The sequence below is a fragment of the Malaclemys terrapin genome, chromosome 8 (assembly GCF_027887155.1).
Source record: "Malaclemys terrapin pileata isolate rMalTer1 chromosome 8, rMalTer1.hap1, whole genome shotgun sequence".
Taxonomy (NCBI): Eukaryota; Metazoa; Chordata; order Testudines; family Emydidae; genus Malaclemys; species Malaclemys terrapin.
In genome coordinates this window covers 50,461,681-50,485,580 of record NC_071512.1, presented here as the reverse complement: position 1 = coordinate 50,485,580, position 23,900 = coordinate 50,461,681, and the positions used below count along the sequence as shown (strand labels likewise).

Below are 23,900 nucleotides of genomic sequence, written 5' to 3'. Positions count from 1 at the left end.
AGCAGGCAACTGTGAAACCGGAAGTTGAATCAATGGCGGATGTGACATCAGTGCCAAGGGATCGGACTCCTTAAGGAAGGAAATATGAGCACCAACAAGCAGAGCAGATTTCCTGCTGCCACAAATACCTCTGAGGTAGTCAGCACCAAGAGGATCTCTTGTTCCAGTGCTGAAGAAGTTGATGGTGCTGTTTCTGGCATCAGGTTCGACAGTGCTCCTTGTGGCGCCAGAGCCGACTGAGCCAACTTAGGCACTGATTTGGAGAAAGAATGCTTAGGTTTCAGGCGCATTGTACTCAACCCATAACAGACTTAGAGGGTGGAGACCTTCCCCTAGCTGGGGTCTCACTGGAAGTTTTGTATTTCTTCCTTGGTACAGGCGAGAGAGAATGGTGCTGAAATTCTGCTAAAGCTGGAGGCAAGTTTCTCACTGAAGCTGCAGCATTTGGCATCGAGTCAGATCAGGACGGCTCCAACAGTGAACTGAGCGCCACCTCCATCAGCAGGAATTTCAGCCTAGCCTCTCTGTCCTCCTTTGTTGTAGGCCTGAACTCTGCAAATATGACACCAGCTCTTTATGTGTGCGGTTGCTCACTAGCATCAGCCTCAAGCAAGAAGCGCATGGCTTGAAGCCTGGTGACGAAACTTTGTTTTGTGAATAAGAAACCACCCTAATGGGGAAAACAACAAATCAAACATTTTGTTTGTTTAAACACATCTAAAACTTACTAACTATCCTATATACTATATACACATACACACACACACATATGCATACATACATACACACTATATTTACAGAGAGAGACAGACGGAGAGAGCGAGTGCTGCTCTGGTATTGAACAGAGTTCCAGTGACTGCTATGGGTGCTAAAAAGGAACTGAGGGGGGTTAGAGGCGGCTCTTCCTTTTATAACTGCAAATAGTGGTGCACAGCAGCAGGGGGGAGCTTGAGCTGCCCAATGGGTACCGCTAAGAGAAAAAGTTTCTGACGGCCATACGCTGGGCACACCAACCCCAAGAGTGGAATGCACATGTGCAATCTCTCAAAGAAGAAATTAATGATAAGTGAAGTTCAACTGAAATCTTTTCACCAGGCTTGGCTACTCCTAGGCTTCCTTTAACAGGACTGCTAGATCCCCGCCCACCTCTCATGTTTGAGTAAGCTAATGAACCACTTGCTTCAGAGAGTCAGCAGAACCCACTTAACATTCCTTCGCAGGAATAATACCTTTTAACAGGGTGGTGTGGGGTATTTCACACACACACTGCCAGCCTGTGACACTAAATCTAAATTGACATTTTTCTTTTAATTTAATTCCATTTCTCTCCACTGCCGATGAACTCAGCATCATTCTTAACCTTGAGTTGTCCTTCCCCTCTCTCCAACACTACCTATCTGGATGTGCATACCTCTGCAACATAGCCCAAGTAGGACAGTGCCTTGATTCCACCTCTGCTGAACTAAGTTGTGCCTTTATCTCACCCTTCACATTTCAGAAATTGCAGAATTCTACTTTCTGCCTTATCCATATAATAAACAACTGTGTCCACATCACACCCTCAAACAACTCAACTGTCTTCCAATTCATTTTGGAATTTAGTTCAAAATTCCCTTCCCTGTTTTAAGAGGACCCCATGCTCTTGCTAGAGTTGACCTCACGGACTTGGTTTCCTCCTCCCTTGATAAACTAGCATTGGGCTCCATTTCTCTGCACAATATGGCTACCTTTCATGAAAGAACATTCCTTTCTGCAACTCTTGCTATCTGAAAGAGCATTCCTCCACACGTCTGCTTCATTTGATCTCCCTCCCCTTTTCACAGGTCATATCTGTTCTCCCTGGCTTATCCCTCCTAATTCCTCTTTCCTTCCGTTATTGGTCTTTTGGCAGACTGCTTTCATTTATTCACCACACACCATTGTTTCTTGTAATGTATACCATAATATTATCTTGTATTAATTAATGTTGTGAATCATTTAAAGATACAGTTTGCTATCCCAACAGATATAAAAGATGTTCTTATATACAAAATAAAATTGTACTCTATTGAAATTTATTTTTTTTTAAACTAGGATTAACTATTCTAAGAATAATTAATTTGAAGACATACCGCACTGTACTTTTTTGGTAATTTCTACTAGTTTGGGGATTGCATTTATGTGTGATGCAAAACTTTGTAACAACTTTTAACTTCAAAATAGTCTAATAGCTTTGACTGCATACCAGCAAACAGGTACTCAGCTAGAAAAGCTGCAGGAGGACAAAAACAATGAATGACAAAAGATTTTAATGCAAAATCCTTTAAAAGAATAATGAACTGACTGGAAGAAAAATTGACACAGCATGAGTATGCTGAGAATTCCATACTCTGCACAGATTTAATTTAGCAAATAGAGTGAAAGCCATTCTAAGTTTAAAAAAAAAAGACTCTTATTAAGCATATGTAGCCAAAATCACAGTAGCCATCAGATTGGGTAGTAGTAATAACAAAACTATATCTGACACAGTAAGTTAATAACATCATCATTAATATACTTATACCTTCTACACTGAATGATTCCAAAATAATTCACAAACTAGGTATATACACAAAATCACTGAAATTCAATCAGCTGGCATGCAATGAATTGCACAAAAGCAAGGTGAGGGAAATTTGGGCCTAAGAAAATGGGCAAACAATCTCTCTTACAAGAAGTGCAATACGAATCGCTATGATGCCAACCCAGAGCTAAGGCACTTCTATATTTAAGGTCTCTGAAAAATGCATACAAAGTAAACAGCATAGAAATCAATTTATTTAGCTCAACAGAAACCAGGCTTCAAATTATTCAAACCAGGATTTGAACCATGGTCTGACTGAATATAGGTATGTCAAACCTGAAGCTTAACCTTTTAAGCCTTTCCCTCCCATACTTTCATTTCTGAAGGGAAGGATTCAAGTCCCAGCGTAGGTGACAAGTAAAAGGGATTTTAGTCTCAACCTTATGTTCACTTTACAAACCTTGTCTTTGTGCAATTAAAAATTGTCAACTAATGTGACACAGAAATGGTTACCTACCTTTCTGTAACTGTTCTTCAAGATGCACTGCACATGTCCATGCCCAGCGCATGGCTGTCGAAGATTTTCTCCTCCAGCAGTACCCATTGGGGTGGTTCAAGCGACTTCTGCTGCCATGTGCCACTGCATGAAGGTATAAAGCGCGGAGCTGCCCTTGACCCCCCTCAGTTCCTTTCTACTGCATAGACTCCAATAGAGAGGGGTGGGTCATGGAATGAACATATGCAACACATCTCAAAGAACAACAGTTATGGAAAGTCAGGTAACTGTTTCTTCTTCTCTGAGTGATTGCACAGGTCCATTCCACTGTAGGTGATTCACAAGCAGATCGATCTGGAGGTGGGCCTGGAGTCTATTTGAACAGTGATTGTAGAACAACATGCCCAAATCTGGCATCGTTCCTGGATTGAAGGGCTCTAGTGTAATGAGAAGCAAGTGAGAGGACTGATGACCATGTCCAGAGTAGGAATTGTGCCAGGAAAGCCGCAGTTGTGCTTATGCCCTTGTTGAATGGGCTAGCATGCTAGCCAGTGGAATGACATTAGCCAATTGGCAACATAAACACATATACAAAGAAATCCAAGAGGAAATCTTCTGAGAGGATACCGAGTGACCTTTCATTCTGTCCACTGTTGTGACGAACAATTGTGACGATGACCTAAATGATTTAGTCTGGTCTAGGTAAAAAGCTGAAGCTCTTCTGACATCTAAAGAGTGGAGCTTTTCTTCATCTCTATGAGCATGAGGCTACCGGAAGAAAGTTGGCAAACAGATTGCCTGATTAATGTGAAATTTGGCAACAGCTTTTGTCAGGTACTTTGGGTGAGGGCAAAGGTAAACCTTGTTCTTAAAAAAGACCTTACAGGAGGCTCTGATACCAGACCTCTCAACTCACCCACTTTTCTAACTGAGGTAGTTGCAATAAAAAACAACACTTTAACAGAGAGGTGGAATAGAGAACAAGTCTTGAATGGTTCAAAGGATGGTCCCATTAACTTTGCTAATAGGAGGTTCAGATCCCATGGGGGGATACATTCTTGTACATGTGGGATGGGATTGGAAAAAAGAGATTTGTTATTCATGGATGAGTGGAAAGCAGAGATAGTTGCCAGATGAACTTTAACAGAGCTAACTGCTAGATCTTGATGTTTCAAGTACAGAAGATAGCCCAACATGTGATGGATGGGGACTCGCTTCAGAGGAACAACTTTCTGGTGGGTCTAGATGGAAAAACGCTTCCATTTAGCCAGGTAAGTACTCTTAGTTGAAGATTTTCTACTATTTAGAAGTACTTCTTCTATGTTCTTTGAGCAAGTCTTTTCTAACAGTGTTAGCCACGAAGCATCCATTCTGTCATGTGGAGGGCCCGCGGGTTGGGGCGGCCATGGTCCTGGGAAATTATGCCTGGATTCAGCGGGTGAGACAACGTAGGTCTGACTGACAAGGTTATCAGGGTCGAGAACCAGTGCTGCCAATGCCACACTGATCTCATTCGATCTTGGACAAGACTCTGGACAGTAATAGGATCGGAGGGAAGGCATACAGTAAGGTGTTCTTCCAGGACAAGAGGAATGCATCCATCAACAAACAGGGCTGTGACCTCCTTGGGAACAGAACTGATGGCACTTTCTTTTGGTCCTTGCTGCAACCAGGTCCATTTGGGGAGTGCCCTACAGTCAGAAGATGGACCTGGCCATGTCTGGATGATGTGACCACTTGAGAAGGACTTGCTCAATTGATCTGCCAGCATACTCTGCACCCCTGGAAGAGAAGCAGCTCTGACATGAACAGAGTTGGCTATGCAGAACTCCACACAAAACCAAATGGAATGTGCTCATCCTTGTCTGTTTACATAAAACATGATGGCTATGTTGTCTGTTAACACTAGCAGATTTTTTCCCTTAATACGTGGAAAGAAGGCCCAATACACAAGATGGACAGCTTGCAAGTCTCTGACATTTATATGAGCCTTTAGAACTTGGGAAGACCAAAGACCTTGAGTCTGCAGCGACCCCATATATACTCCCTAATCCAGTGATGATGCATCTAAAGAGTGCGCTGGTTGCAGAGGAGCAGTGGGGACTCCCCACAAACTTTCAGAGGGTCTGTCCACCAGTCCAGAGATGACAAAATTAGCAGTGGTTCTTGAACCACCATCTCTAGATGATGATGGCTCAGGGAATACACTGAAGCTAGCCACCCTTGTAGCTTTTTGAAATACAGTTTGGTGTGCTTCACTCTGTGCATAAGTACACACTGCTATATGCCCAAGGCAGCTGCACTCCCAGGTGACAGGATGTGCTTTTAGTTGCAGAACTAAACTGCGTAGCATTTCAAATCTTGATTGTGGCAGAAAAGCTTTGTCTTTTGTAGAGTCCAGGACTGCTCTGATAAATTTTATTTGCTGTACTGGTGTCAGAATTGATTTGTCCTCACTGACTAGGAGCCCCACCACATCAAAGGTAGACCAGATAATGGCTGCACTGGCCAGTACCTGAGACCTGCACTGGCCTCTCACCAGCCAGTCACCAGGTAAGGGAACACACATACTCCGACCCTTCAAAGGAATGCTGCTACCATTGCCATGCATTCTGTGAAAACGCAAGGAGCTTCCGACAGTCTGAATGGAAGCACTGTAAATTGGTAGTGGATCCCCTTTACTATGAACTTGAGAAACTTCTGGTGGTTCTGGTGGATTACCACATGGAAGTAAGCATCTTTCAAGCTGAGGTCAGCATACCAGTCCCCTTGCTCCAAGGAATGAATAACGGAAGCTAGAGTAACCAGGCAAAAGTTTATTTTCTTCAGGAACTTCTTTAACTCTCTTAGATCTAAGAGAGGCCTGAGACCACCTTTTGCTATCAGGCTAAGAAAATAGCAGGATTACAATCCCCTCCCCATGAGGAAGAGAGTAACTTCCTCTATTGCCCCCATTTGAAGAAGAGATTGGACCTCCTATTGAAGAATGGTCTCTTGAAAGTGGTCTCTGAAGAGAGAGTGAGAAGGGGATTGAGAAGAGGGAAAATAAACAAATTGGTTGGTGAATCCCAAATCCACCATGCTTAAGACCCACTGAACTGATATGATGTGGGACCAAGCACTTAGGAAGTTGGGTAAACAGTGGGCAAATGGGGGTGGGGTAGGAGCAGATGGCACTCTGGGAACAGGTAGTCTGTCCGTGACCAACACTTATTTGGACTAAGCCACTAGATGGGGGGAAGCCAAGTCTGCAGATGAGGAGGGTGGCAGTGGTCACCTCCTGTAATTTTTGGGACTGATATATAAAGCTTGGAAATCTGTGGATCTGCTGTGAGCAGAACTGCTTCCTTTTCATCACCATCATGTAACTTCCAAGCAACTTCAGTGTCTCGAATCCTTTAGGGTATGGAGCCTATCTGATAAAAGGGAAGGACCTACAAATGGGAGGTCCTGGATGGTCTCCTGAACCTCTGGAGGGAGACCAGAAGACTGCGGCCACAACACCTGCTCATAAGATATGGCAGACACCATGACTTCAGCTGCTGAGTCAACTGCATCTAAGCCAGCCTGAAGAGTTGTTCTGGCCACCAGCTTGCCCTTGTCCACCATCACATTTAAGTCCTGCCTCCAGCTGTCTCGTAACCTGTCCTTAAACTTCAACGTGTTATTCCACAAGGTGAAATCATACCAACCTAGGAGTGCCTGTTGATATACAATCCTAAACTACATAAATTTACAACTAACCCTAACTAACTAACTACTATTTCTAAGAAAATGGGTATAATTTACACTGGAATGAGGGAAGAACTTGCAGTAGCAAGACTGAATCCATTCCAACAATTGTCAGGGGCAGTTAGAAGGAACTGAGAAGGGTTGGGGGTGGCTCCACCTTTTATACCTGCACACAATGGCGCACAGCAGCAGAGATCACCTGAGCCACCCCGACAGGTTCTGTTGAGTGAAAAAATCTCTGACAAACATTCACTAAGTGCACACTCACCTACAGTGGAATGGACATGTGCAATCATTTTGAAGAATAACTGTCAATCTTCGTTCAAATGCAGAAGTAAATTGGAGTTAGTGGTGTTCCAGATGAAGGCTGAGGTGCACTGGCAGCATTGTTTGGAAAAATTTGCATAGTATTTGCCTTCTATAGTCTGGACTGAACCCCTAGTGCTGAGAGTCTCTCACTTTCATGAGATAAGTGGTTTAATATTAATACATACAAAGTACTAGCCTAATAAAGTATTAAACTAGAAAAACAGAAAGAAATTAGTTCTCAGTAGTGCACTGTGATTAAATAAAAGCTTAATTTTCTAATTTTTTTTCCCAGTGGGAAGATCATACTTTCTGGTGATAGACTCTCAGTCCATTTTGCTGAGCATTACTTACACAATTCCAATTAATAGAAAAGCCTCAAGACTTGAGTTAAAAATACCCCTTTGTATTTAGGACCAAAATTTGCTACCAAATGGTTAAGCTCTACTTCTATAATCATTCCAAAAGAAAAATGCCAGATTGAAGAAGAGACCACCCCCCCAACATCCCACCTCTACATCCTCTTGTCATTTGACCTACTTAAAGTCATTATTCCCCCTAGCATAGACTTATGGAAGAACTGTGAGAGTTTCCCCAGGTTAGCCATCCATCACTACAAGAACACGACCCTAGTACAGATAGGGTTACCATACGTCCGGATTTTCCCGGACATGTCCGGCTTTTTGGGCTCCAAATCCCCGTCCGGGGGGAAATCCCAAAAAGCCGGTCATGTCCGGGAAAATCGGGACATGCGGGCGGCGGTGCTGGGCCGGGGACCAGGGGGGTCGGGGGCCGGGCCGGGGCCCGGGGGCGCTGGGGGCCGGCGGGGTCGGGGACCGGGGGCACCGAGCGCCGGCGGGGCCGGGGGCACCGAGCGCCAGGGGCCGGCGGGGCCGGGGATCAGGGGGGCCGGGGCTGGCGGGGCCGAGCGCCGGCGGTGCCGGGGCCAAGCGCTGGGGGCACCGAGCGCCGGGGACCGGAGGCCGGCGGGGCCGAGCGCCGGCGGGGCCGGGGACCGGGAGCCAGCGGGGCTGAGCGCCGGGGGTGCCGGGGACCGGGGGCACCGAGCGCCGGCGGGGCCGAGCGCCAGGGGCACCAAGCACCGGGGGCCAGCAGGGCCAAGCGCCGGTGGCCGAACGCCGGCGGGGCCGAGCGCCGGTGGGGCCGGGGACCGGGAGCCAGCGGGGCCGAGCGCCGGCGGGGCCGGGGACCGGGAGCCAGCGGGGCCGAGCGCTGGCGGGGCCGGGGACCGGGAGCCAGCGGGGCCGAGCGCTGGCGGGGCCGGGGACCGGGAGCCAGCGGGGCTGAGCGCCGGGGGTGCCGGGGACCGGGGGCACCGAGCGCCGGCGGGGCCGAGCGCCAGGGGCTCCGAGCGCCAGGGGCCAGCAGGGCCAAGCGCCGGTGGTGCCGGGGGCCGAACGCCGGCGGGGCTGAGCGCCGGCGGGGCCGGGGACCGGGAGCCAGCGGGGCCGAGCGCCGGCGGGGCCGGGGACCGGGAGCCAGCGGGGCCGAGCGCCGGCGGGGCTGGGGACACAGAGCGCCGGGGGCCGGCGGGGCCGGGGACTGGGGGTGCCGGGGGCCGGCGGGGCCGAGCGCCGGCGGTGCCAGGGGCTGGCGGGGCTGAGCGCCGGCGGGGCTGAGCGCCAGCGGGGCCGAGCACCGGGGGTGCCGGGGACCAGGGGCACCGAGCGCCGGGGCCGAGCGCCGGCGGGGCCGGGGCTGGCGGGGCCGAGCGCCAGCGGTGCCGGGGACTGGGGGCGCCGGGGGCCAGCGGGGCTGAGCGCCGGGGGAGCCGGGGGGGTGCTCGGACGGGGGTCTGGGGGCCGGGCGGTGCTGAGCGGGCCGGCGGGGCTGGGGGGTGCTGAGCGGGCCAGGGGTGTTTGGCCGGGGGCCGGCGGGGCCAGGGGGTGCTCGGCCGGGGGTCGGCACCCCAGGGCCCGAGCCGACGCAGGCTGGAAACGCCGGGGGGGCCAGCCTGGGCCGCGCCTCCTCCCCCCACCCACCCCCCTTACCTGCTTCAGGCTTCCCGCGAATCAAATGTGGAGTGTCCTCCTTTTGGAGGCTCAAAATATGGTAACCCTAAGTACAGAGCTCCTAAGAAGCCCATTGTTTGCAGAGAAGGCTTTGGCTAGGGTACCATTTGGACAGAGGACCACTGTCTCGGTAAGCGTAAACTGCAAGAAAGATTGTCTTCTACTCCAAAATATTTACAGTATAAAACAATACCTGGCAGATGAATAGCCCCAAAGGCAAGATACCTGGTAGCCAAATTGACAAATGGGTGTGTGAGCCTCTGACATACCATCCAGCTTTTTAGTCTTTTGACTATTTACAAATTAACTAATTAAGTGACATCTCTACTTTTACTTTTCCAACTATAAATCAATTTCTCTATTCTATTTAGTTGCTTTATTCAAAGCAGATTTTGAGGAAAAAAACCTGATGCATTATTTTGTTTAAATATAAATACTAAGAATTTCACTTTTATTTCCATGTTCTGCTGCCTCTTTCCCTCTTTACACTTTGCTGAATTAGAGATAGTGAAGACCACTCTTACCTTAATGTTGCAGGCCTGTTCCATTAGTCTTCTAGCGTTCTCTTCTGCTCTGTACCTCTTTGGCAGCTGAACCCTGAAGAATTTTAAAGCCCCTTCAAAATCAGCCTGTAAAAGGTCCTCCTTTGAGGTCTGCAATGAAATACAGATAAGAACTATTATAAACACACAGAACATCCATACCTGCTCTATTATTGGATTTATCATCTACTAAATTTATTCCGAACAGCTAGTGTTCACATTAGCTCAAAAAACATTCTCTAGGACAATGGTTCTCTAACCTACACCTTATAAGATGAAATAAAAAGCCAAGAGCACATCCAGAAAAATCCCAGACAAAGTAGCATGATAAGAGGAGTTTAACAAGCTGATGTACTTATCTTTCTATACCTGGAGGCTGAGAAAGTGAATCTGGCAAAGTCTGTCAAGATGGAACTCAGGGACAGAAAAAGCTAGGAGGTGAATTATGGTGTTTATGAGATGGTTTGTGCGTCTTAGATTGTTGCTGATTTCAGTAACTCCCTGCTAGAAAGACACTGCATATGGCTACAGACAGCAGCAGCAGATGTAAAAGTGCTTCTGAGTTATAACAAGTATCAGAAAATCATTAATGTGAAGGAGCCTGTGACACTAAATTCATATGTAGCATTGTGCCAGAAAAAGCATTACACCCCACCCCTATATTTTCAATGTAATGCTTATCACAGTGGTACTGAGTTAGTACTGTACTTGGAAAAGGGAAGAGATTAAGGTTGAACAGAAATCCAGTAGTGCTGCTGACAGGGCAATATGAACAGTATCATGGAGATTAGTATTTGTTTCTGTTACTCACACCTTACTAAAAATGTATGTAAAATTTAATAAGATTAACTTCTGCATTTGAGAGAATACAAAAGACTACAGCTAATTAATTAATTAAGTAATAAGTTAATGGGCAGCAGGTTTAAAACAAATAAAAGGAAGTTCTTCTTCACACAGCACACTGTCAACCTGTAGAACTCCTTGCCTGAGGAGTTTGTGAAGGCCAAAACTATAACAAGGTTTAAAAGAGAACTGGATAAATTCATGGAGGTTAAGTCCATTAATGGCGATTAGCCAGCATGGGTAAGGAATGGTGTCTCTAGCCTCTGTTTGTCAGAGGGTGGAGATGGATGGCAGGAGAGTGATCACTTGATCATTACCTGTTAGGTTCACTCCATCTGGGGCACCTGGCACTGGCCACAGTTGGAAGACAGGATACTGGGCTGGATGGACCTTTGGTCTGACCTAGTATGGCCATTCTTATGTTCTTATGTAAAATTTTCAAGTGTGAATGCCCAACTTCCATGTGTACAATGCACTATGTTTGCACAGAGATCAGGGTTGCACATATGCAATAGGTGTGTGTGTGCACAAATCCCCGAAGTGAACTACTCGGTTTCCCAAATGTAGCCTCACCAGTTCAAAATCTCTTGAAGTCTTCAAATGAAGATTGGATGCCTTTCTGGAAGATACGCTTTAGTCATACACAAGTGATTGGGCTCAATACAGGCATAACTGGATCAAATTCTATGGCCTGTACTATGCAGATCAAACTAGATGTTCTAATGATCCCTTTTGATCTTAAAATCTGTGAAAATCTAACTGGAGAAAATGATCCTGATGCTTTCAGTTATGAATCAGCACTGCACACTTTGTGAACCTGGATATTCTTATTGCAAGATTGGCTCATTTACATATAAATAATTAAATCAACTATATAAACACTTTTTAAAAAAGAGCAAATATAATTTTCCCCAAATGCTTTAAATTATATTTCAATAAAAAGCTGCAGGCTTTAAAAGCATGTACCAGAAACAATCAAGCATAGGAAGTGGCCCAGCTGGCCACAAACAACAGCTCTTTTGAAAGCGCGTAGCAGCTAGGCCCAGAAAAGATGGAAGGAGCGGCCTGAAAGGAACAATCTAGTTAAGCTTAATACAATTTTTAAATGGTACTCAAGATTGTGCAGGTTTTTACATTTTTGCTCCCATTTCTATAATAAACTATTTTTCATGGTGAGAAAATACAGTGCATACATAAGAAAAAAGTCTTTAAAATTCCTTCAAATTTGTTAAAGTGGTAGGAAGAGCCAGGGTGAATTTTCCTGGTCACTAATCTCTTGAGTAGTTTAGCGCATGAAGATGGTACCTGAAGTATGCCACTTCAACACTGACAATGTTGCCAGTTATTGACCTGTTTTTCATCTCCCTTTTTGGGAAACATCATGGAGAAGGTTGTAGTAGGGGAACTCTGGCAGTTTTTGGAGCCCTCAGATTTCCTCAGTCAGGCTTAAGGCCCATGAATAGGGGACAAAACTACATTGGATGTGTTGACTAATGACAGAAGACGATCAACTGTCCCTGCTGATTTTTTTGGGTGTGTTGGTAATCTTTGCCACCACTGATCACAAGATATGGTTGATAGGTTCATGACCCTCAAGGAGTGGCTTAAGTTGCTTGAGTAGCACTGTTCCTTTGTGTGTGTGATTCCAGAGAGCAAGTGTTGTTCTGCCCCAAAAACTCTCATGTAGGGTTCCACAGGGATCTATCTGGCTACTCCTCTGTTCGTGATAGGTGAGGCCAGTGGGATCATTAGTGAAGGAACATGAGAAAAGGTACCTTCAGCATGTTGATGACACGCAGCTCTACAAACCATCACAGGTGCTGGAACTAGGGGTGCTGCTGCACCCCCTGGCTTGAAGTGATTTCCATCACATACAGGGTTTACAGTTTGGTTCAATGGCTCTCAGCACCCCCATTACACAAATTGTTCAAGCAGCTATGCAAACGATCATATCTGGCTCTGGCTGAGGGTCGATCCGAATAGGAATAAGGCAATATTGATGGAATGCTGATGCATTTAACTGATTTGGGGCTGCTCATCAATGCTGCTGTGGCCAAAAAAATATTTGGTTTAAACTGCAACCATTTCTTTTGGATGCAGGCTTCACCTGAGCTATTTTTATCACTCAAGACAGGGTGACTGTAGTGTATTCCACATAGGGCAACACTTTGGGGATTATTATATGGAACTTGTAGAATGTGTTGGCTTGCTTATTAAGCAGTTCCTCATACAGAGAGCATGCAGTACCAATGATCTGCACTGGCTGCCTATCAGCTTTTGGGTACAAGTTCAAAGGGTTAGTGTTGACTGAAAAAACATAAATGATTTGGTAAATGGCTATCTGAGTGATCACCTCTCTCCATGTGTGATACTGCCACATTTGCAATCAAGGGAGGCATTTGAGCTGCAGTCCCTCATTATATTACAAAACTTTCCTCTTTGAGAAAGTATTTCCACAATGAGTGTCATTCACAATTTATTCCCAAATCCCTCCCCTCTCAAAAAACCCACAAAAACAAACAACACTTACCCCCAAGTACAGTTCTGACCCCATAAAGGGAAATATGCCAGAGACTCCATGAAGTCCACTAAGGACTTTTCTATTGCTATTGATTTTATGTAGAAGGAGCTCAGATACTACCCTGATGGAGCTCTAATGGATGGAGGGACTGCTGACAGAATGTTTTCCATCCAGGTTCTGGACTTCAAAAGTTAATGCCAGAGCCTTGATTTCTTAGCCTTCCAGGCACACTGCAATCCCATCTTTTTGCCAGGCTATGATAAGGAAGGGGATTGAGTGCTGGAATTAGATTATCCTATTTTTAGGTGACTTTTTAGTTTGAATTGGCCTGGGTCAGTCTGTTCACTTGTGTTGTCTGTACTGTATTCTATTTGTATTTTTTAACTAATATATTGCACCAAGAGCTCCAGATAGGTGCCCTATAAATCAGTTAAATCAACTCAATTAAATACACGTTACAATTGCTCCAGTATGTCTTAATATGATATAGGGTTAGCAGAGAAGAGAAAGCACTATTTGAAAACAGGCACCAAAGAATCAGTCTTCAAATACGCTGTGAGGCAATTTCCCCCCACCCAGTGATGGGACTTTTCAAATATATTCCAAATACATTTTGGGGGTTCAGGACATTGCCGGGACCACTCTGAATGCAATTCTCCTAGGCAGCTAGAACATCAAGCCCTTGGAACTCCAAAAGCACCACATTCCCAAAGCAATGCTTCATTATAAAAAACACTCAAAACATTGAACCAAACTTTGATGCAAGGAACTTGCTAGGAGAACCAAATTGTTTTGTATAATGTACATCTATTATTTTGTTGTTCTCCCAAGCTATTCATTTACTACTCATGTAAATAAGAACTATTCATACGAGTAAGAGTTTGCTGGATTGAGTCTATAGCCATTGAAAAGTAAAAGTTATGAAGTTTTAGAGCGGATACACAGTGTTTAGCTGAAGCCTTAATATTTGGACTTTTCTACTTCACTGTGCATTTTTAATTAAAAAAAAATGCCCCTGTTAACTGAAATGTTAAAGTTTCACAGTGAAAAATCACATGAAGTCAAGAAATACCAAAGTAAAGATTCTAAAGAATAATTTTCACTGACTGCACTTGTGTATGTCTTATGCTCTAAATTGTTCAACCAACAGAAATATTTAGCTACTCATTAGAACAGGAAAGAAAAAAGCAATAGAAAACAGTGTATGTGTGTGTGATGGGATGTCCACCCCACAGAAGACTGGATAGAGTTAAGGTGGGCCAATTAACTGCCCAGATTGCACCTGGAACAGGAGCAAGGGATTGATTATATGAGGCTCAGCTGGGCAGGAACAGGAAGAGCCTGTCTGTATAAAAGTCCAGGAAGAGGCTGCAGGAGAGTATTCTACAATCACCCTCTGAGAGGTGTGTTTTAGGCTAGAGAGAGTAGCCTACAGTTACTCCCTGGGCGGAGGGAGTTTGGACTGGCACACCCAGAGAGATGGAAGAGCCAGCAAGGTAAGAAAGGCACAGGAGAAAACAGCAAGGAATAGGAGGGCAGACCTTGACTGCTGATTAGAGGGCTCCAGGCCAGGGGTTTCCCTACCAGCTATCCAGGAAGTAGCAACAGCTCAGGCACTCTTCCTGCTTACTGCCCACTCCCTCAAGTCAGGGGACTACTTAGCCACCTGATTCCCCTCAGCTGTGGCCTTTTGGGTTAATTAGCCCCCTTCTCAATCTGTATTAACCCTTTCAGAGTAAGTATGGGGTGAACACCCATCACAATGTGTAATACAAATTATACTGGTGTTGACACCATAAGCCTTCCATTTTTTGACTTTTTGTGATCCTTAATGATGGATCAAGGAAGAATCCTGGAGCCATTCAGCATACAAAGATCTGTAAACTTCTTGGTCTGCAATCAATCAGCTTGTGGAGCTGACAAACAGCTCGTTTTACCAAAAAAGTTTGTAAGCTTGGTGAACCATCAAGTCCAGCTTAATTACCTGCACATCCATGTTGTTTTTGTGCATGTGGGGACTTAAGGACACTTTCAAGTACTCAATAAACAGCTTACAAATCGTTGTGTTTTTGTTAAACTGATTTTTCTTTCAAACCAAACAAAAATAGTAGATCTCAAAAATGTCCATGGCCATATCAAGTTGAAGTTTCAAACTTCAGCTTGTTTCATCATAGCCATGTCTTTAAAAGGGTGGGTAAAAAATTTTAGGTTTTTTTTTTTTTTTTTTTTTTTTTTTTTTTAATGGATAAAGTGTGTTTTTGTAGATGTGTAAAAGCCCTTCAAGGAATTTTGCTGAAACTCAGAAAAAGCACTTTCCACTGCAAAAGTGCAGTTTTGGAAAACCCTAAGCATGAAGCAGGAGAAGAGAATGCACCCTGTTTTGAAATTATGGGCAGTATAACATACCCACCTTGATTACTTTTTTCGGCGAGGACATGTCACAATGAAGCTCCCCAAAATAGTTAAGAACATGCAAAGTGGAAAATGTAACTCTGACTTGTTTTTCTTTTAATTTAATTACTCTGTTCTACTTTGCAGAAATTTCCAGCCTGCTTCAGTAATGTCAGCATCAACTCTGACTCTAATTCTCACCTAAGAAGTGATGAGGCATATGAGATTCAGGGTCATCCACACTGCACTCTCTGGACTTGATTCTTCACTGTCTTGCATCTCGTATAATCATTTACACCTACCTGTACAGAGTATAAAACACTACCCACATCAAATGGTAGCATTTTACACCCTCTCTGACCAGAGATCAATGTCTACCCAGAGTGCAAGGCAGGGGAAAGTCAGACCCCATTCTCTCTAATTCATTACTAAATTCCCTACCATTATATCTGTTTCCTATGCCAAATAGTCTTACCTTATACCATTTCCCCATCTGTAGAATGGGGATAATTGTATTTACCTCTTTTTGCAAGGTGCTTTAAGCTTTATGGATGAAAAGTGCATAGATAGGAACTAGGTATTACTATTATTATTGATCTTGCACAATATAAAATGTACTCTTCTAAGACAAATAGGTCAGACTGTATGTCTCTTATTTAACCTCTTACATATTCTAAATCTGGTAATCTAAAATCAAGGATTATCTGCAAATTTTTTTAAAGCTTTGAATCCATTCCTTTTCCATAGATAGGAGAGAGTCTGCAATGCTATATGTGACATGGTTCCTCATAATGCTGCCCTGTAAGTATTAGTCATGGATCCCACATCATTAGCCTCTCCAATAAGATAAAGCAGAACTACAGTACTTTCTACCACTATAGTGAGTAAACTTTCTGAGAACCAAGGCCTTGCCTATGTTAGAAAATGATCTGCCTGTATATTCTTCTAGTGCACATGCAGTTTATTCTGGCAAAAGAGTGCATTTGCCACTATAGCTTACACTGTTTCCTGGAACAAAACAAGCTATACGGGCAAAAGCACTTTTTCCCAGTATAAAAATGTCGTAAAGAAAAAGAATCCCAATGCTAACCAACAGTACCAGCAAAAGTTTTCGTGTAGACCTGGCCTAAGTCTTATGCACAATGTATTGACATCCACAAGTGCACTGCTAATAACTCTGAGACTGAAGATAATGTCTCTTGCCAAATCTTTCCAGTTCATCTATGTGTACTCACAGACTTCCAAAAGGCACTGTGAGTTAAGACTTGCAAAATAATCATGAAAATGTATAGGCCCAAAAACAAATTCAAGGACTAGACACACTCAGACTAACCATGATGATAATGAAGGGAAAAATCCAAACAAAATTAATGCTATTTCAGTTGCCTTTCAACAAGTGTACTTGACTCAGGTGAGAATTTTATAGGCTGATGTAATTGCTATAGAGCAAATTTTTCACATAACTCTTTAATGGAATACATTCTGCATACAGCTCAGGATTTGGGCACATTAGGAGTGCTATGGGGGGAAGCTTGGATAATGCTTATAGTTTGATTGATTCAAACCTGTTATTAGCCTCTCTCTATGATGAGCACTAAATCCATACCCACACCAAATGATGTTATTGAAATTTGTCATCACTTTTCATTTCAAGTAATTAAAACTACTTGGTTTTTGATTGAATGTCTCACGATGCAGAAGGAAAGGAGTATTCTGGTGAACTTCTTATGCCTTAAACATCCTTTAAGAAACAGTCTGTCACTTATCTGGGTCTACTGCAGAAAATGGAGATCAAGAATAGGTTTCTAAAGTACTTGTAAAAAACCAAGCTTAGGTCACTCTAGGAATAGTACAGGATTAGTTAAGAGTATGGCAATAAAGAAAACCCCCTATCCCTCTAGAAAACCAATTTCCCATTATAAAACTGTCTGGGTCCACCTAAAGAACTCTCTCCAACACACAATAACCAGATTAGTTGGAATATTTATGTTCAGCTATGAAATACTGGATATTAGATAACAGAACTGCTTTGGACCAATTATACTACAGAACTGTAGCCTGGTTTAGTTACAGAGCCATGGAAGAGAACTGGGCAGGACTGGCTAGTGGTTTTCAGTCTTTTACCTTAACTATTTTGTGTGTTTGGCTTTGTTCTTGTACTGCTGTACAAATGATAAGCAGGTCAGACGTCTCTCTATCATAACAAGCCACACTAGCTTCAGGCCATTTCACAGACACACAGTTCAGGTGCTCCAGCAGATAAGAGCATCTTTAACCATTTCCTTCTCAGAGATAATTTAGACATTTTACACCTTGCCAGCTGGATTTTCACAGTCAAGCACAGAAATGTTAGAAGTAAGCAAATATACAGCATCACTGCTTCAAATTATGGATGAAAGTGCCTGCATGTCTGAAATTAACATTGGCATCAGGAGTTAGGAATTCTGAATGCTAAGCACCAATGCAATCTGCATTAGTATTTGGGAATGAGTAGGACATACTACACTAGCAATCACGATGAAATTGAGAACAAAAACATTAATGCAGCCCTATGACCCCCTCACACCAGTTAAGGAGTGGCACTGATGGGCTCAGAAGGGAGTATCCATCCAGTCTTCCTTGGCTAGAACAGCAGTGAGCAGGATTCAGTGCTTCTTAGGTGGGCTGTGTAAAACAGGGGGGAAATGGGGGAATCCTCATGTATCTAACAGCTGCAGAGGATCCTTGGAGGCAGAGGGAGGGGAAAGGAGGATGGTAGATAAACTATGAATTAATTTCAAGAAAATGTGATCTCACCGCAAGCAGCCGAGGCACAAACAGGCGATGCCCCATCCCCAGAAGTTCCAGCACACGACATGCATACTCATTCACCAGCTTGCTCCGCTCGTCATGCATGTCCTGTGACTTTTTGACGGGTGGTGTGAGCTTGGCAGCTGGGGTTGTGCAAGGTACCCCTTCTTCCATGAGCAATAAGCAGTAAGTATCCAGAGTGAGAAGCGCAGTCTCTTAGCCACAATCTGAAAAACTACAATATTATAGGAGCTAGCCTCAGATCTCCCAAATAGGTTCACACTTCTGCCTACAGCAAGGAATGTCAGCTAATGTCTTAGAAAGAGCAAGGCATCTTGCTATGAATCAAAGAAGAATATGATCCACTGTGATGGCTTAGCAGGAGTCCAAAGTAGATTACAAAAAACAAACCAAAGAACAGATGCATCTAAATCTATCTGGAAAGCAGGAAAATGGCAGAGAATGAGAGCAGGAAAGCTCTGATGGGAGAAAGGCAAAGGATAGCTAGCAGGGCCCAGTGCATCTATGAATGTGTGTGTGAGCAGACAGGAGCAGCAATAAGAGCAATAAAACCAGGGCAGTTATGAGGCTGCAAAGAGAAAAGGATGAGCTCATTGCAATCCCTGATTCGTGACAATCCTGGCCGCTGCTGCTGCTGCTGCCGCCTCTTGCTGTGAATCAGTAATGAAGGGGTAGGAAAGGAGGGGGAGGGGAGAGAAGGAGGTAGGTGAATGAGCATGCAGAGTGTGTCTCGGGGGAGAATGCTGTAATAAGAAGCCAATAGTGAGCTGTTGAACCGATGAGCTCCCCCTCCCAGTCTACCTTAAATCAATGTTAGTCAGACAGTTTCTGCTGTTGAATCCCAAACTCACAGATATATGAACTGCATCCTCTTACCATTTGATGCTTAGAGGAAATCAACAGACTGCCAACCAATATATACACCTTATTCATATCTGTTTTCAAAAAACACAAACAGATTCAATACTTTCCACATATATGTGGTTAGGGCAAAACACTCCAGTCCCTCCTAGATTACTGCATGGAACAGTGAGAGATGCCAGGGCGTACTGATGGACTACTGATGGAGAGAGCACAGCACCCGGATTCTAAGAAGCGGGAATGACACGGCCTATGTTTGTACAGCACTAATTACAGTTTCAGGTAGTATGACTTCAGGAGGCATTTCTGAATGTGGAGAAGATTTGCACTGATGGAACAGAATTTCTACAATGTATAAAATATGATAAAAAAACTGCAAATTTGTCGGGGGAAATGCTGTGATGTCACATCTTCAATTATCTTGCACTTCTCCCATGCATGGAACAGGCCAGGTATCTCTGCCATATGGCTAGATATATTGTAGCATGTTCTTCTTCTTCTCATTGGGAGTGAGCTTGAGAAAGCATGCCTTTTATGAGGCTCTGCCTTTAAATCATTCAGTTAGAAAATGGACTGTACAACAAAGCATATCTTTGGAACAATTCACACACTAGACTGAAAACTAAAATAATATCCCTGCCTAAGCAGACAGATAATGGAATTCAACATATTTCTAATTTATAGAAAGATGGTAGATTTTGAAAAGATCTAAAATGACAAAGAGATATGATCCTTGAAAATTGCACACATTTCTGCAAATACACATTAGCTTGTAAAAAGCATTTGTCCCTGGACTTCCTATATCCAGAATAACCCCCTTTAGCAGAGCTACTGGCCAAAACATTATTTGATAAAAAGTGAAATTCCACAATACAACGTCACAAAATTGAAATCACAATCAGAATGCTCTCATATAAGTAGTCTAAATGTGAAGAAGATTTGACTTATTAAGACATGTTTGGATAAACTCTGCAACAGCAGTGAAAAATACTAAATTGAAGTTGATACAATTCAGGCTAATGTACCATCTATACTGAATTCCATTAAAACATTTTCGTGGACTGACAAAGAACTTTACGGGAAAGGTGTTAGCAAAAATAACTCCATCCTCACAGGTCATCTTGGTTTACTGTGACAGATGAAGTGCATGGGAGAATGGCTGGAGCAGCAGTGGAAGAGACTATGGGCTAATGACGGCTGACTGTGTCCAAGATTCCTTAAACTCTTATGTATTGCTGTGCAGGATGCAAAAAAGAAATTCATCATCTTACCCACAGCACCTACATTGCTTTAGCAGTGTATAGCCTATTTAATCCAAGCAGTCTTCTCCTGGCACTTGATTTGAGTACATCATCCTGCTGCAAGGAAATACCTTATTTTACAGAGCAAATCATTCATGTTCGGACTGGACTATCTGGAGAACAGAATTTTGAAGGAGTGGAGGCTATATCATCTCTGACTTAGTTAAGGTTAGTGATCCCCATCGAGGCTTGGGATGTACAGGGAGTACTTTGATCCACTCCCTGCACCTGGCTGTTGAAGGCTGGCAAGGAAATAGAAGGTCCATGATTGGTAGAGATTGTCCTAGCACTCTTAAGAGAAATTGTGTATGACCTTTGCACAAGAAATCTTTACTTGTAACAGCCAATCTGACCTACTATAATCTTCCATTTTGGTTAAGTTTATGGAGAAAGCTCTGATATTCTAGAATCCTCAGATCTTTGATCCTTGCCGAGATCTGGCTTCAGACCAGTTATGGAATTCAGACTGCACTGGAAGTATGGGTTCTAAAGGACTAAAGATCAGGAGTCCATATTAATAGATTTATTAGCAGATTTCAGCACTGTTCATCATGAGGTGGTCCTGACTTGCTTAAGGCCCAAGCAGGAACATATAAGGCTGCCTTGTAACATGATTCCAATGAATGCTTTTGTGTAATTGTTTCAGTGCACAAAAGGTCTCGTGTGGTTGCCCAAGGTTCTACCTTATCATGTCTATACAATGTGTGGGTAGGTCCACTGTGGGGGCTAGCGAGAAAGGGATGTGTTAACTTGGTTAGGAAAAAGCTAACGGGTTCCACTTAGGAAAACACAAACAACAACATAGTGGGGTTATTTTTCCAATTTTGTTTTTGCATTTAAAGTATTTACATGAACATAACATATGTAGGAGAGTTCGCAGATATTAGAAATATTAGAATCAAGTTTCAATCTGTGATTTGATTCATGGATGACAAGGCCAGAAAGGGACCACTGTGATCTTCTGCTCTGCCCTCCTGTATACCACAGGCCATAGGACTTTCCCAAAATAATTCCAGTTTGAACTAAAGAAGATGTTTTAGTAAAACATCCAATCTTGATTTAAAAATTGCCCATGATGAAGAATCCACCATGACCCTTAATAAATTGCTCCAAGGGTCAATTCCCCTCACTTTTAAAAATGTATGCCTAATTTCCAGTATGAATTTTCAATCTTGTTAGACCTTTGTTTGCTAGGTTGAGGAGCCCATGATCATAATCAAAGTTTTCAAAATGAAAACTTTACTCTAAAAACATTAAAAAGGAAACAATGTGACTATGAAGGTTCTTGTTATGCCCACTGGGAAACACGAAGGAACTTACAGAACTGTCTAGAATCAGAGAGAGTGGAATGACTGGTGAGAGAGGCAGGGCTAGTGGGTGGAATCAACAGGAGGCAGAACAGTTCCATTCAGCATTTGTCAATTTTTGAAAGACCTGCACTCTGATCAACAGACCTCAAGCTAACTTTAATAGACGGGGGCCTCAGCTATTGTGTTCTTTTGTTTTACTTACAGAAATGCAGACTTTTCGTTTTGGATAAGGCTTGTTTCTTTTTATGTATGAAGAATGAATATGCTTGTGAAGTGAATACAAAGACGTCTCTTTACTCTAGCAGGCAAAGAAATAATGAGATCCAATTGCTGGGAGCTGAAGCAAGACAATTTCAGATTGGAAATAAGGTGAGATTTTTAGCAGGGAGAACAATTAACCACTGGAACCGCTTCCCAAGGGATGTGGTGCATTCCTCATTCCTTGAAATCTTTAAATCAAGATTGATGGTCTTGCTACAGAGAGACATACTCTAACGCTAACTCAACTAAGTTTTTATAGGTTTGATGCAAGGGGTACAATCTATGGCCTGCGTTGTGCGGGAGGTCAGCGCTGAATATCATAATGGTCCCTTTTGGCCTTAAAATGTGTGACTGACATAGTGTGTCTTTTGTGTTTCATTTTACAACACCTTTAAGGGTGTTTTGTTTTGTTTTTCAATGCATGCCCCCTCCCAGTTTTTTCCTTGGGAAAATAATCTCTTTTTTTGGAGCGGTGTGTGTTTTTCTAATAAACCGATGATGTTCTGGTGTCTCCACTGCATTCAAACCAGAGGGTACAGTGGAATGTTTCCCTCTGTGGATGGAGTCCAGTATATGCAGCTTATTATAAACCCCTCAGTGGATAGCCAAAAGTTGCCATTAACCAGCAGTTGTCAGTAAGTGAAAGGCAGATTTGTAAGGCTGCAGCGAGGGAAGGAAGGGCTGGGACATCCCGAGCTCTGGATGCAGGCAGGTTTGTGGGGGCTGCAGCCAGGGAACGAAGCGCTGGGGCTACAGGGTACCTCTCTCTGCACTTTCCAGGCTCTGTTCTGCCTTTCCACAAGGGGCCTGGGCTTGGCACAGGTCAGCTCTTTCTTTCTTGGCTGCAGCTTCACAATCCTGCCGCAGCTGGGGAGCAGGGGTGCTGGGATTTGTGGAGTCCAGGCCCTGGTGCCAGGGTAGGACATAACCTGGAGAACGCAGGGAGAGGTAACCGTGCAGGCTCATGGGCCCTCAGTGTCCTGATCCCTATGCAAAGCCCCGGCATCTGGGCATCTGCCTGGGGCATGGGCTCCACATATCCCAGCACTTCTATTCCTGGCTGCAGCCCCCACAAAAAAGCTGTCAATAGCCGGCATGCCTATTGCCAGTATCCAGACCAAGTAACATTGTAGCCCATTGTACGGTTTTGGTTCCAGGCAGAATGGTTCCATTAACAGAAAGCTGTTATTAAATAGGTCGTTATTAAGCAGAACCTACTGCAATTGGCACACGAATGAGGGTGAGTGGGCTGAGGCTCAACCTGGACTGAGCTGATATTAGTAGGCTGGGAGAAGCAACCAGAAGATATGGCAACGATTACTTTAATCCCTCAGATTGAGAGTGGGTCTGCTGTTTGTCATTCAAATTTGCAATTTGGCGGTCTTGTTACACTCCCGGCTGCTGCGGTTTTATAGCACAAGTAAACAGGACATCTTATTTCCATCTGTTTCTTGTCAGGAAGTTCCAGCCCTCTCTCTCTGATGCAGACCTTACTGCCATTCATGCAACATTAGACTATTGCAATGCACTCTTCAAAGGCCACTCTTTAAATCAACTCAGAAACTGAGGCTGGTGCAACCAGGAGCAAAGCATGCAAGTTAAGCAGCTTGTCTTGCAGTCAGCACACAGCACTAATACTCTGAATCTCCATGGGCTGCTCATTAGCTTCTCAGTGGACTTTAAGGTATTGGTTCTGACCTATGAATCCCTAACTGGCCGAGGGCTTTCTTCTCCAAGAGACTGTCTCTCTGCCCATGCAACAATGCCACAGTTGAGCTCAGCAGAGATGCATGATGAGGAGCTCCCTGCTAGAGAAGTAGCTGCTGGCAGGGCATTCTCTGTGAGGGCTCCTCAACTTCGGAATTCACTCCCCAACTTGGTTTCAAAATAGGGTGACCAGATAGCAAGTGTGAAAAATTGGGATGGGAGGGTAGGGGTGGGGAGGAGGGT

At 44.1% G+C, this 23,900-nt stretch overlaps 1 protein-coding gene across 4 annotated transcripts in view; it reads right to left on the bottom strand.

Annotated features, from left to right (window-relative positions):
- The window catches only part of RABGAP1L (RAB GTPase activating protein 1 like), a 553,255-nt gene that overhangs the window by 94,467 nt on the left and 434,888 nt on the right, over nt 1-23,900 (bottom strand). For 3 of the 4 annotated variants that reach the window (XM_054037867.1, XM_054037869.1, XM_054037868.1), the window contains exon 19: nt 9,634-9,762. In XM_054037867.1, the coding sequence (XP_053893842.1) occupies nt 9,634-9,762 (129 nt within the window). Of the gene's footprint in view, nt 1-9,633; nt 9,763-18,202; nt 18,763-23,900 lie in introns of those variants that run through there. The other variant, XM_054037870.1, reaches the window with a different exon arrangement.